The sequence below is a fragment of the Sceloporus undulatus genome, chromosome 1 (assembly GCF_019175285.1).
Source record: "Sceloporus undulatus isolate JIND9_A2432 ecotype Alabama chromosome 1, SceUnd_v1.1, whole genome shotgun sequence".
In the NCBI taxonomy this organism is placed as follows: domain Eukaryota; kingdom Metazoa; phylum Chordata; class Lepidosauria; order Squamata; family Phrynosomatidae; genus Sceloporus; species Sceloporus undulatus.
Window position 1 is genome coordinate 3,595,347 of NC_056522.1, and position 13,212 is coordinate 3,608,558.

The 13,212-nt window shown below is 43.6% G+C and overlaps 3 protein-coding genes across 7 annotated transcripts in view; 1 reads left to right on the forward strand and 2 right to left on the reverse strand.

Annotated features, from left to right (window-relative positions):
- The window catches only part of LOC121921175 (L-gulonolactone oxidase), a 66,920-nt gene extending 65,989 nt beyond the window's left edge, over positions 1–931 (forward strand). The window contains exon 12 of the mRNA XM_042448851.1: positions 595–931. Coding sequence (XP_042304785.1) covers positions 595–723 — 129 coding nt within the window. The 3' untranslated portion in view covers positions 724–931. The remainder of the gene's footprint in view (positions 1–594) is intronic.
- The window catches only part of LOC121919807 (protein FAM71C-like), a 1,121,343-nt gene that overhangs the window by 969,502 nt on the left and 138,629 nt on the right, over positions 1–13,212 (reverse strand). The window lies entirely within an intron of this gene.
- The window catches only part of FBXO16 (F-box protein 16), a 32,534-nt gene continuing 21,754 nt past the window's right edge, over positions 2,433–13,212 (reverse strand). For 3 of the 5 annotated variants that reach the window (XM_042448892.1, XM_042448901.1, XM_042448866.1), the window contains 5 exons: positions 12,744–12,976; positions 11,525–11,630; positions 9,623–9,667; positions 6,341–6,566; positions 2,433–3,651 (listed from right to left, as the gene is read on the reverse strand). In XM_042448892.1, the coding sequence (XP_042304826.1) occupies positions 3,539–3,651; positions 6,341–6,566; positions 9,623–9,667; positions 11,525–11,630; positions 12,744–12,976 (723 nt within the window). In that variant the 3' untranslated portion in view covers positions 2,433–3,538. The remainder of the gene's footprint in view (positions 3,652–6,340; positions 6,567–9,622; positions 9,668–11,524; positions 11,631–12,743; positions 12,977–13,212) is intronic. The other 2 variants (XM_042448875.1, XM_042448885.1) reach the window with 2 other exon arrangements.

A 13,212-nucleotide genomic window follows, 5' to 3' on the forward strand; every position in this document is an offset into this window, starting at 1 on the left:
AGAAAAAATGGTGCTCAATGGCTCTCCTCCCACATCGGTCTATGAAAGAGGAGCAGAGGGGAGGTTGCAATCCACCGGAGGAAAGGCTATTATGTGAATGGAAGAAAATGGCGCTGGCGATGCAGAAAGAGACCAAAGAGGGTGACACCCCCAGGCCAGCCCCTTGAGCGCTGCTCCTCCCATCTCCAGTTTCCCGAATCAGACACCCTTTCGTTCCCATTTAAATACAGCGATTCGTATATCGGCACAAGGGATAACCCGGGGTAAAACCTACTATTTTTTTGCGCTGGTTTATAGGCTTCTGATCCGGTTTAAATGTTTGGATTCAAATCAAATTCAAATCGCTGTGGGAACGATAGAGGGTAAATCTAGAACTGTTCTAGAGTTAATTCGGGATTGAGTGGGAACGATACACCCTGGATTCGCTTTGTAAACCAATGTATAAGCGAGTGGGAACGCGCCCTTAGATGTAGAAAGGCAGGAGAGTTTCCATGGAGGGATGCTATTCTATCTAAACTCCACTTGCTCTAAGTAACAAGACAGGGACGGGAGAAACTCCTAAAACCATCCTAAAACTGTCTCTTTTGCCACCAGGCGCATACATGCAGCCGGCAAGACTTTGAGCGGATGTACCCCAGCTTCCAGAGGTTCTGCGCCATCAGGGAGAAACTCGATCCCAGGGGAATGTTCTTGAATGCCTATCTGGAGAAGGTCTTTTACTGAGTGGTGGAATGGAGAAAGTGGTCTTCAGTGGTTACTGAGGGATCCTGTTGAAGGAATTTAAACAAATACTGGCAAGATTTCTCATCATTGACAAGGAAAGGGCATTGTGACACATTGTGACACACTTGTCAGATACCACAAGATTTTTTTATTTTGCATTTTGCAAGTGTGAAAAATCTGTTTGCTAAAATAAAACCAACAACCCCGATTTCTTAGGAAAAAACACACTGGCTGAGATCCTACATCACAGTCTATTTATCACACGAGGGATGAGATGTCACTGTCCTGTCCTTGCCATGCGATCGTGGGAAGGACTTTCATATGATGTTGTGCTTATTGGACATTGTCCCACCCAGAAAGCACTAGTGACAGGGATTGCGCGAAAGCCTTTCAGATGATGCCGCACTAATCCTGTCATTGAAGTGACCTTAAACAACCAAAGTCCCTATAACTGAAAAACCCAAGATATGTGAGAGTGCAACAAGAAAAGCTTCACCTCTCTGCCCTGTTGCAGGTTAATCTCACATGAAAATTGTAGTGCAGAGTTGTTTTCTGTTGCTGTTAAACTGTTTTTGCAGCACAAGCCCCATTAAATACAATGGATAACAAAATGGTATCCCTTATATAAAACAGGGGCTGGATGGCCATCTGTCAGGGATGGTTTGATTGTGATTTCCTGCATGGCAGAATGGGGTTGGACTGGATGGCCCTTGTGGTCTCTTCCAACTCTGTGATTCTATGAAAATGGCAAAATCATGGTTTGCTTTTCAGAACTTATTTTGTAAAAAAAATATTTTCAAGCCAAAGATACTTGAATCCATACATAAGGAATCTGTGAATATAGAGGGCTGACTGTAATTATATACTTTTGCTTGTCATTTGGGTAAGTGAGCTTCTAATCCATTAGAACAGTGCTATCATCTGATCAGCAACTTGCCCTCCCAATGTGCCAAGGAACAATGCTTTATTTGTATCTATTGGTTACAGCTGTATTTTTCCAATCATGGCAACTCTCTGCAGACTGACAGCTGGTGGCTTGTGGATCAGCATTGATCCAGAAACCACCCTTTTGAGTGGCACTACATCAGAATGTGCTGCAATAAATTCCCTTTCCCCACCGCTTGCTCCTTCCCTAGACCTATAGATTTGCTGTGACAGAGATGCACTGAAGGCATTTGGCCACATGAGAGCGCATGCCTCTCAATGTACACCCGCACCCACAGCAGCTGTAACACTCCACTAGTTCAAACAGGAGACAGGAGAAATAAGCTGCTCACCAAAGAGAACTTCAGAAAGCATAAGGATACTGCCAAGGGGGCTACATTTCATTTCTAACCTGCCAAGAAGAGCACAGAGAGGCCCAAATGGCACTGCTATACAAGCGTTTTTTTAGACACAGCAACAAAGGTACCCCAAAGACCAACTAGTCGTTTCACAGTTAAAATATCCCCAAGTGGTGGCTAACCAACCTCTGTTTAAATCTGTGGTTCCCAAAGTTTGGTCATCCAGGTGTTTTGGGCCTCAACTCCCGGAAGCTACAGCCAGCCTGGCCAACAGTCAGGAATTCTGGGAGGTGAAGTTCAAAACATCTGGAGAACCAAAGTCTGGGAACCACTGGTATACTTCCAATGAAAGACAGTCCTCCACATTCTGAGTTAATCTGATCCATTGTTGAACAGCAATTACTAATGTTTAATCAGAATCTCCTTAAAACATTTGGACAAACTTCCCAAAGATGCTGCCTTGAAGGGTGGTAGATTCTCCTTCTTTGGAGGTTTTCAAACAGAGGCTGGATGGCCATCTATCAGGAGTGCTTGGATTGTGTCTTCCTGCATGGTAGAATAGGGTTGGGTTGGATAGGATGGCCCTGGAGGTCTATTCCAACTCTAGGATTCTAGGATTTCTTTCTTGTCATTTGAATCCATTGGTTGATGTCCCACCCTATGGAGCAGCAGCAAACTATCATCATAAACAACAAAGCTAGTTGAGACTGCAATGTCTGTGTTGACAATGGAGAGACTAGAAAAGGATCTAATGATCCACAGAGAGAAGAGAATAGTAGGGGGCAAACACAAACACTATCAATATGATGTTGATGCTGGATGCTGTATTTATTTATATTATATTGATTATTCCTTTTTACTATGGTTCAGCCATATGTTCAAATGAAAGACATCATTCCCCACTCTTCTTCACCAGTTGCTAACATTATTCCATATTTGAAATAAATCCCTCCAGTGCCAAAAAGCGTTTTAGGCTGCAATCCTAAAATGCTAGAGATGGAAGGGGACTCATGGGTCACTGAGTCCGACCTTTGGCTCAGTGAAGGATCTCCAGCTAGAGCATCCCTGGCAGATAGCTGTCCAGTCTAAAACGTCCTACTGAGAAGAGTGGGACTTACTTCTGAGTAGATATGGATAGCATTGTGCTGTGCGAATCTTTGAAACATTCACAGGAACCCTGTGAGGTAGGCTGCCACCATTCCCATTTTAGAGTTGGGAGATAGTGACTTGTCCAAGGCTACATGGTAAGTTCCTAGTAGACCACAGGTTTAAATCCAGGCTGTCCCATTCATCCATTGCAATGGAAACAAAAACATGAGCAGTCCATGGTGTGTGCTGCTGTTGTTTTAGTGCATCTTCAAGTTGTTTCTGACTTATGCTGACGCTAAGACAAACTTTTATTTCTTGTTAGTCTTGGCAAGATTTGTTCAAAGGAGGTTTGCCATTGCCTCCCCATGAAGCTGAGAGCATATGACGTGTCCAAGGTCACTCAGTGGATTCCAAACTCTCCTTCCAAAAGCTGCCTTATTATTTTAACGGTGACGCTGTGAAGACGGAGGAAGCCTTTGTCCATCTTCCTGATCCACATCAGACCCACGGCTAGACAGTGGGATTTCCCACGGCTGGCTTTCAAAGAGCGGCGAGGCTGGAATGGGTGGAGAAATCAACTCACTAACATGGATGGAGTCAGAAACATGAATAATGGGACCATTTTCAAAATCAAAACCTTGTGCTGGAATTTCCACAGCACCCACATCCCTACCAGCAACAAGTCTGTGCTAAGTCTTAAAGGAGTTATCTGAAATGCTGAACACTGCCCCACCCAATAGTAATAGCAAGTACATATCTATACTGCTTATCAGTGCACTTAAGCACTCCCTAAGCGGTTTCTAATGTGTAAGCCAATTGCCCCCAACAAGCTGGGCTCTAATTTTAGCAACCTATGAAAGGATGCAAGGCTGAGTCAACCCTGAGCCCCTGGCTGGGACTGAACTCACAACTTTGTGGTTTTTGAGTGAATGGTTGCAGTACAGGCATACAGTACACCCACAAATAGTTCAGTACCACACATAGTTTATTACCTTGGTTAGCTCCTTCTAAGTCGGATTAAAACCCAGGGCAGAGTCACCATTCTACTGATACTGGAGCCATTGCCTAGAATCATCTTGGTGACATAGGCTGGCATAATTGCTGGAAAAGACAGTAATGCTGGGAAAGGTGGCAGGCAGTAGAAAGAGAGGAAGACCTCATGCCAGATGGATGGACTCAATCAAGGAGGACATGGGCATGAGTGCAAGACCGCAGCAGAGGACAGGGGGTCTTGGACATGAGTCACAGGGTCACCATGAGTCAGGGTTGACTTAAGGGCAGCTAACAACAACAACTTTGGTGATGTTGCCAAGGAAGCTTTCCTGCACCTACTGGTGCAATGCCCCATACTGCAGGCTCACAACCGCAGCTCCCTCCCACAGCTACAGACTGGCTGTGGGTGTGCTCATTGTTTCCATGTACCTTTAAGTCAACTCCAACTCTTCTCTATTAGAGATATTTTGTGGATGACATTTTGGATGTCTGGGGTGCTGTGAGCATAACAGCCAAGCAAAATGTGACAGAAGTAGCTCTTTGCTCTTTCCACTTATAAAGAAGGAATGAAGTTTCCTTTTGATGTTGGCATCCTACCACATCCCTCCTTTTTATGGTTCATTTCCCTAGATACAGTACCTATCTCCCAGCCTGGCTCTCATATCAGAATCATCCTTGGACTTCGAAAAGGCTGGAAGGTAGGAATGAATTAAGGCAGCAGAGGACAAGGGCTGGAAACCTACTTTTAAAAAAGAGTTAAAGGCACAAGTGGGTAGCTGGTGATACAGTTAATTACTTCGGTGAGTAACGATTTACTTTGTGCACAGTATTTTCTGGGTAATTATACTTCTACGCAGAAAATTGTTAAAATTCCTTGTTGCTTTCTTCAATAAGAAAAATTAGTGTGCCCTCCACATTCACTGAAGTCAGGGACACAGGACCCTCATGAAAGTGAAAAATACGCAAATAAAACAAAACACTTTTTAAAAAAATCTGAAAGAACACCTCTGGGAAACTCTAGATTCCCCAGCATAGCCCTATGTGCGATACATACAAGGCCGTTGTTTTGCAGGATGTTCAATGGTCATATCCAGCTGGGGGTGGCATGAGTGGAATTGCACATTTGGGACTGTTGCACATATGGCAGTGCATTAAAGTATACAGAATAGCACGTGAATTTGTGTTGCACCTCTATGCATTGCCTAGACGCATTGCACAATGGGTTGCCAGCCATGAGAACTGATCATTGAACCACATACACAGCATTAATAATAATAATAATAATAATAATAATAATAATAATTTGTTTTATTTATATACCGCTATTCCAAAGATCATAGCGGTGAACAGCAAGTAAGCTAATTAGCAAGTAAGCTAATTTGCCCCCAACAGTCTGGGTACTCATTTTAGCTCCCTCCTCGGAAGGATGCAAGCCTGAGTAGAGCTTGGGCCCTTTTGCTGGTCTTGAACTCGCAACCTTGTGGTTTTGAGTGAATGGCTGCAGTGCAGGCATTTAACCACTGCACCACCAGGGCTCCTTACTTTGGTATTCACTACAGGAGTAGCATAACGTAACTCTGCCAGCAGATATTTAATAATAATAATAATAATAATAATTAGTATTATTATTTATATTCCGCTTTTTCACAAAGGAATCAAAGCGGATTCCAACAGTATAAATAAAACATCAAACAATTAAAAATTACAATTTAAAAACCCCAAAACCCAACCCTCCCCCCATCATAAAAACAGTGATCAATCCATAAAAAAAGGATTAAACATAAAAAAAATTAAAACTGTCCTAGAGGAATACACTAAAATTCCAGACAGATTAGCGTGAGAAATGAGTCTTCCTCTCGGGGGGGGGGGGGGACAAGGGCAACGGTATCAATCAATGTTGTTATTGGTATCATTAGAGGTATCAATAGAGGGGAGGAGGCAAGTCTAATGGATCTAATGGAGCTAACCTAGTCTGGAAAGGCCTGCCAGAAGAGATGTGTCTTAATAGCCTTTTTAAAGGCTTCTAAGGTGGTAATATGGCAGATCTCGTCCGGCAGGTCGTTCCAGAGCCTGGGAGCGGCTGATGAGAAGGTCCTCTGAGTCACTGCTGGTCTTCTTAGGTTGTAGCAGATTCTTTCCAGAGGACCTGAGTGTGTGGGGTGGATTGTATGGGAGGAGGCACTCCTGCAAGTAGTCAGAACTCAAGCCATGTAGGGCTTAGGTTACATATTGGCCATGGATTGTCTACTAACTTGGTGAGCTTCGGCTGTTCCGGACAAAGGCCTTCTTTCCTTTCTCACTCAGCTTTGGGACTGGTCCTCGAACAGGTCCTGGCCGTATCCCAGCATTCCATTGGGCACTCTGGGCAAGGACCTTGGCTCTTCCTTTGGTCACAGGGTAACCAGGTGGCTCATATGTGGCCCAAGTTGGGCGGGATGGAACTTTTGGTTGTGATCCAAGGTCTACAGAGAGCGACATCTAGGAAGCAAGGCAGAGGAGCATGAATTAGGGACAAAGCCAAACCAAAAAAGTCCATACTGAAATAAGATAGCAGTATAGTTTTGGCTTATGGCATGATGGAATGCCCTCTGAGAGGTCATGGTTTCTTTGAGGGCCAGCATGGTGTGATGGTTTGGGCATTAAACTAGGACACTGGGAGACCAAAATTCAAATCAGCCATGGAAAACCACTTGGGCAAGTCACATTCTCTCAGCCTCAGAAGATGGTAGTGGCAAACTTCCTCTGAAGAAACTTGCCAAAAAAAACCCTATGATAGGTTTGGCTTAGGGCAGCCATAAATTGGAAACTACTTGAAGGCATGCAACAACAAAATATAGAATGCCATTATCATTTCAATGACAACTATGAAAAACCAGAGAAACGACTGGCTAGAACTGCATCTGTTGGCTCTAGCAGGAATAACTCTGCAAGGTAGCATCCTTGACCTTGGGAACCCTTCCGACTGTGTTGGGATACAACTTCCATCAGCCACAGCCAACTTGGGATCATGGGAGTCACAGTACAGCAAATAGAGAAGAACCAGGTTGGAGAAGACTTGGGAGAGTGAATGGATGCATGGTGGCGGGAAGGAACTTGGTTGCTGCATGCCATAAGGTTCTTGGGGGGGATCTTTTGGGTCTAGGAATATGCAAAGTAAAAGAATGGCCCTGGAAGTTGGCAGAGTGGGAGTCAGGCAGCACATGCAATGTTGTTTCTCTGGTCCTGGAAACAACTACCAACTGAAGGGAAGGAATTCCCATTCCTTCAACACACTCACACCAAAAACCCAGGGGAGGCATGGTTTTCCTCTTTAAAAAGATATGTCTCCTTTCCTTGAGCAACAAATCCAGAATTTTGAAACAAGGAATATAATTTTTTAAAATATTAGAAGTAACCTTCCACCTTTATCTGAAAGGGCTAGTGTGGCCTCTGGTAGGTTCTAACGTAGAAAATGGCCCCCGGAGTTTGCTGACAATGCTAGAGATTTCAAGACAGAAGGAAAATTTCACTGGGGGAGAGCAGAATTCCTGTTTGGGGGCAATGCACTTACGGCAGGGATAAGCACATTGCCTCCAAATAGGAATTCTGCTCTCCTCCAGTGAAATTTTCCTTCTGTCCTGAACTCACCAGCATTGCAGAGAGGAAAACTGTTGAGTCGAAACCCTGCAGCAAAAGAGAGCAGTAAATGGGAGAATTTGGGGCCAAAATACTTCAGTTGCAGCCTGGAGTATTCTGGCAAGTGTTGACCCACTCTGAGAGGTGACACAATAACCATGTTTATATATCTGAAGGGGTGTTATGGAGAAGATGGAGAGAACCAATGGATTCAAATTACAAGAAAAGAGATTCCACCTAAACAATAAGAAGGAGCTATAAGAGCTGTTCGCAGTGATAGAGATTAACTTGGTGGAATCTTTCTAATTTTTAAAGTTTTTTTTTTAAATGGGTTGCATGAGCATCTTTCAGAAGTGTTTTAGTTGTGTACTGCTGCATGGCAAAGGGTTAGACTGGATGCCCATGATGGCTTCTTTCAGCTCAGGAAATCTATGATTCTATGTGACCCTCCAGATGCTATTCGAGACCAAGTCCCTGCAGACCTAGCAGCACAGTTAATGGTGGGGAACACTTGGATACTGAGAGTGGCAGTCCAAAATTCAGAGGACTGCAAGACTCCTACTGCTATCTTAGTCCTTTAATATTGTAGCCCTAAAGAAATTTACTCAGATCTAATCTTAATGGAAGTAACACCCATAGCATGGCAGCCTCAATGTGACTGTTTCATCTCCCATTTAGAACATTATGGAGAGACTGGACTGGAACGTAAGAGACCCAGCTTCAAGTCCAGGAAAAATCACTAGCTCTCTCAGCCTAAAGCAGACCAAAAGGCTGTGGTGAGAATAATGAATCATAGGACTTTATCACACAGGAACAATTGGAAGTACAGTCACCCCTCCTAACTCGCTGATCTAAAATCCGTGCCCTTGAATATCTAGAGGGGCAACCTTTGCTATTTTCAATGACGTGGGCACATGGGGACGCACCCCATTCGAGCCTATGTGGCTTGAATATGTGCAAGCCTCCGTTTTCACGGGAGAGTCCGGAATGGATCCCCTGCAATAACGGAGGGCCAACTGTATAAATGGGGATTATCCCTTGAAAATGGAATCTCTTTTCCTGTAGCTTGCATTCATTGTTCTGGTTTCTATTCTCTGGAGTAGCAGAAAACAAGCTTGCTCCATCCTCAATGTGACACCCCTTCAAATACTGAAACAGGGCTATCATATCACTTCTTAACCTTCTCTTCTCCAGGCTAAACATACCCAGCTCCCTAAGTCTCTCCTCTTAAGGCAAGGTTTCCAGACCTTTCATCACTTTGGTCACCCTCCTTTGGACACGCTCCAGCTTCTCAGCATCCTTTTTCGAATTGTGGTGCCCAGACCTGGACACAATATTCCAGGTGAGGCCCAACCAAACAAGAACAGAGTAGTAAGGAGAATGTGAAGAGGGAGAGGGGAGTCATGAAAGCCCCCTTGAGCTCATTGGAGAAACGTTGGCATAGAGAGGCAACAAATAAATAATATATATAAAATAAGCACCAGGAAAAGGCAGAGACAATAAAGCACTTGCTTTGAACTCTACTGTGAAGACATAAAGCCAGACGATAGAAGAATTAATTAGCAACAACACCACTAGCAACAATGAAACATTAAGTTCTTCCAAAAAATGTAAAATACATAAATGATTGCCAGAGAAGCCAATGTTGTCTAGCTGACAAGAGTGGAAGACACATGGATAAAACATAAAAAGGCAAAGTGTAGTTTTATTTAGTTTGAAAACAAGCAACTCCGTGATTGGCAGGGGGTTCAGCTGGAAGAGGAGCAGGTGAGCATGCGAGGGCTTAAAATGTCAGAGAAGATGACGCAGGTGCATGACAGGATGACAGGACATCATGGTGGCAGGCAGAATGGCACCCTCAGGAATGGGTGCAGCACATAAAGAACTGTGGAAAACAAACACCATCCAACTCCATCTACCTGACTCCTACATTCCTTCATTTTCGGTATCACTGCCCCAGGCTGCTGGAGGACAGGGAAGCAAAACATTGTTAAATCACAAAGCCTGGGGCAGCAGGCTTCTTCCAAACATGACAGGTGAAGCTGCTCCCCTCTGTTGACAAGACAGACAGACTTAGCCAAAGGAGATTCCTCCTGTGGAGCTCTAAGGAGAGACAGGCCATGACAATTAGGTGAATGCTGGAGAAAAAAAAGCTGTTTCCAGCTTATCCAAGGGTTGCTGTATTGGCCATACAGCAAGGTACAATAACATCCAAGATCCCCCAAATGGTGATGCTAATGGACTTTAAATTCACTGTCTTCCAGGGTCTACATGGTGAAGAAGGAGGAATAGCCTCTGCCTACATGGATATCCCTGCAGCATGATGTAGTGGTTTAAGCATTGGACTACGATTCTAGAGATCAGGGTTCAATTCCCAGCTCAGCCATGGATAACTGTGGGCAAGCCACACTTTCTCAACCTCAGGGTAAGACAATGGCAAACTAATCTTGCAAAAAAACCCTATGATAGGTTCATCTTAGGGTCCTCACAAGTCAATATACAACAAACAAACAAACAAACAAACAAACAAATATAACAACATCTGGACAAAATGGTCACCTATGACTCCAACATCATCATTTTCTTTTCTTTCTCCTGTTTGATTTTTAACCTCTTTTCTTGATTAAATAAACCAGTAAAGCTTTGAAATCTCACATCATGTATTTTGTGCATTTTGGTTGGCCAATAAAGGTATCATTGTTTTGTGGATTTTGAATACTGTATTACTATACTGTAAGCTAGAAACCAGTTCCCAAAAGAGGATAAGGTATCCCCACAGCCTGCATTGCTGGATGGCTCAAACTGGCAGCCTAACCTTCCCATGGTTGCATACCATTCAAAAAGAAAACCTAACAATGGTCCTGTGTAACACAATGGTCCTTGTGTCTTGTAAGTGGAGTATGCAGGTGTAATCCCACTTTATACCTACATGTGACCGCATTTTTGGTCACTGAGGGGGTTAGTATTCTCTTCCATGGTGCATAATGACCAAAGCCCACCCATCCACTCCAGACCCAAAGTAGCCCTCCAGCAATTACTCTACAGTATGTCTGGTGAGGATGAAAGGGGATTGGAGAAGTGGCTGACTATGTCTCTGTACCCAGATGCAAAATGATTACATCTTCCACCGAGACCTCAGTGGAGGATCGAACCATTTCATGTCTGGTTATGGGGACATAGCCAGATGCTTCTTCAATTACCTTCGCAGTCCACCAGCCACAGATGAGTTTGGATTGCAGCTTCCAGAATCCCTGTAGACAGCATATCCATGTCAGCTGGGGGAATCCTGTAGCACCTTTGAGACTAAGAGAAAGTAGTTGGCAGACTTAAGTCTACTTCCTCAGATGCATTGATTTTTAACACCTTTCCCCGGGATGCATCTGAGGAAGTAGACTTAAGTCTATAAAAGTTCATGCTGCCAAGTACTTTCTCTAGTTAGTCTCAAAGGTGCTACAAGATCTCTCTACATACTGATTCTACAGACTAACACAGCTATATCTTTGCACTCTATGAGTTGGGGGGATGTTCTGGGAGCTGTAGTCCAAAAAGTAACTTTGCCATACCTTCTGAACCTCTACTCACTGAAAACCTTTGCCCAAGAAGAGATGAATCTGTCACCAAAGATTACCACTAAAGTTCAAAGATAAAATAGCAGCTTTGTTCCATTTGTTAGCTTTGGACTACTGATTCAAGCAGCAACAAAAGGTGGGGGGCAGGAATAGGGGCTTTGGGTGTACAGTTCCCAATCCTTGCCCAGACTTGCATACCATCTTGAGTTAGTGGTGTAAGTTTACAAGATTAACAGATCACACAATACTTACCAAGGACTTTGCTTTCTGGAGTTTGTATGTTCCACTGCTTGGTCTCCTTTTTTTCTGAAAGGAGGCCTGGCTGAGGTCTGGAGTCAGTCCTCCGCCTTTCTTTCTACTTCAAAAGGAAAGATTACATATACATTTACTATATTATTTATTAATATACGTATATCCCACCTTTCTTTCAAAATAGAACCTGAGTTGGTTCAGACCTCACAGTGTAACAAACCCAGCTTAAAAATACATTTGATACAAACATTTACAAAGAATTAACTAAGCAATCTTATTAAAAACATTGTTTTAAAGTTCTTAGTGAGAAAGACAAGCTAAAAGAGGCTGCAGCTGTTTGCTTTGGCCTGAGCCTCCAGGGAAAGGCAAGAGTCTGCCTCCCTCTCCTCTTACTCCCTTCTGAGTGCAAACTATTTTTGCACTTTGAACTCAGTCTGCAGTGATGGAAGTGAGCTGAGGAAAAGGGGGAAATTGGGAGAGGAAGAGAGAAGCAGGAACATTTTAAAAGCTTCTGAATATGTGAGATGGTAAGATGGTAAAAGGCAGTAGGAAAAGAGGAAAAAGCATTAGAGTTGGATCGACTCGGTGAAGGAAGCCATACATCTGAGTTTGCAAGGACTGAGCAGGTCTGTTGATAACAAGGTCACTTGGAGGTTTCTCATTCATAGGATCGACATAAGTTGAAGGCAACTTGACAGTGATTAGAAACAATCCAGGCTTAGTCAAAACCTTTGGGGGGCAGAACCAGAAACAAGAGGCCCCATACATTTTCAAAGAATCCAGCTCAGAAGAGCTATTAATCACAAAGGGACAGAACTTGTTCAGGTTACTAACCTGCAGCCTCAGATCTCAATTTTATACAAACAGAGTTAAGTAGTAGACTTTGGAAGTTCTGCTCTTTGGATGTATGCCGCAGGGCTGTTGTCACCTGCCCTTGAGGACAGGGCTACCATCATACATAAGAATAGCTATTTAATTCTGTAAAGTTGAAGGCTTTCATGGCTGGCATCCATAGTTTTTTGTGGGTTTTTCTGGCTTTGTGGCCATGTTCTAGCACAGTTTCTTTCTGACGTTTCGCCAGCATCTGTGGCTGGCATCTTCAGAGAAACGTCAGAAAGAAACTCTGCTAGAACATGGCCACAAAGCCAGAAAAACACACAAAAAACTATTTAATTTTGTTTGACAAAAAAAAGGAGATAGTAATTAGGGTGTGCCTTACGCTTGTCTCGCTTGCTCAATGGGATCAAAATTGTCCAAATAATTGAATCTGATGGTGTCTGTCGGATGCTTATCTGAGGAACGCCATGGAGGAAGCTCTTTCTTCTCCTTGTTCATCTTCTTTCCTAAGAGAGAGGCTGACTGGAGAACTGACAACAGGGAAGGTTTGACATCTGGGGTCTCTTTTGGTATTGGTCGCACATCGGCCACCAGAAAGTCCTCTTTAGGTGGAACCTGAAATGGTGAGCAAAAGATATACAAGCAATTTTTAATCTATTAGCTGTTAGCTTTCTATAATGGCTTCCCCAGCGCTGGGAAACTGTGAGGCACTGGCTGCCCTTGTACCAGTTGACCCACAACCATGGCACCTTTTTTACACAAGAATAATAGAATCATAGAGTTGAAAGAGACCTCAAGGACCATCAAGTTCAACCCCCTTCTGCCATGCAAGATACACCAAAAAAGCCCTC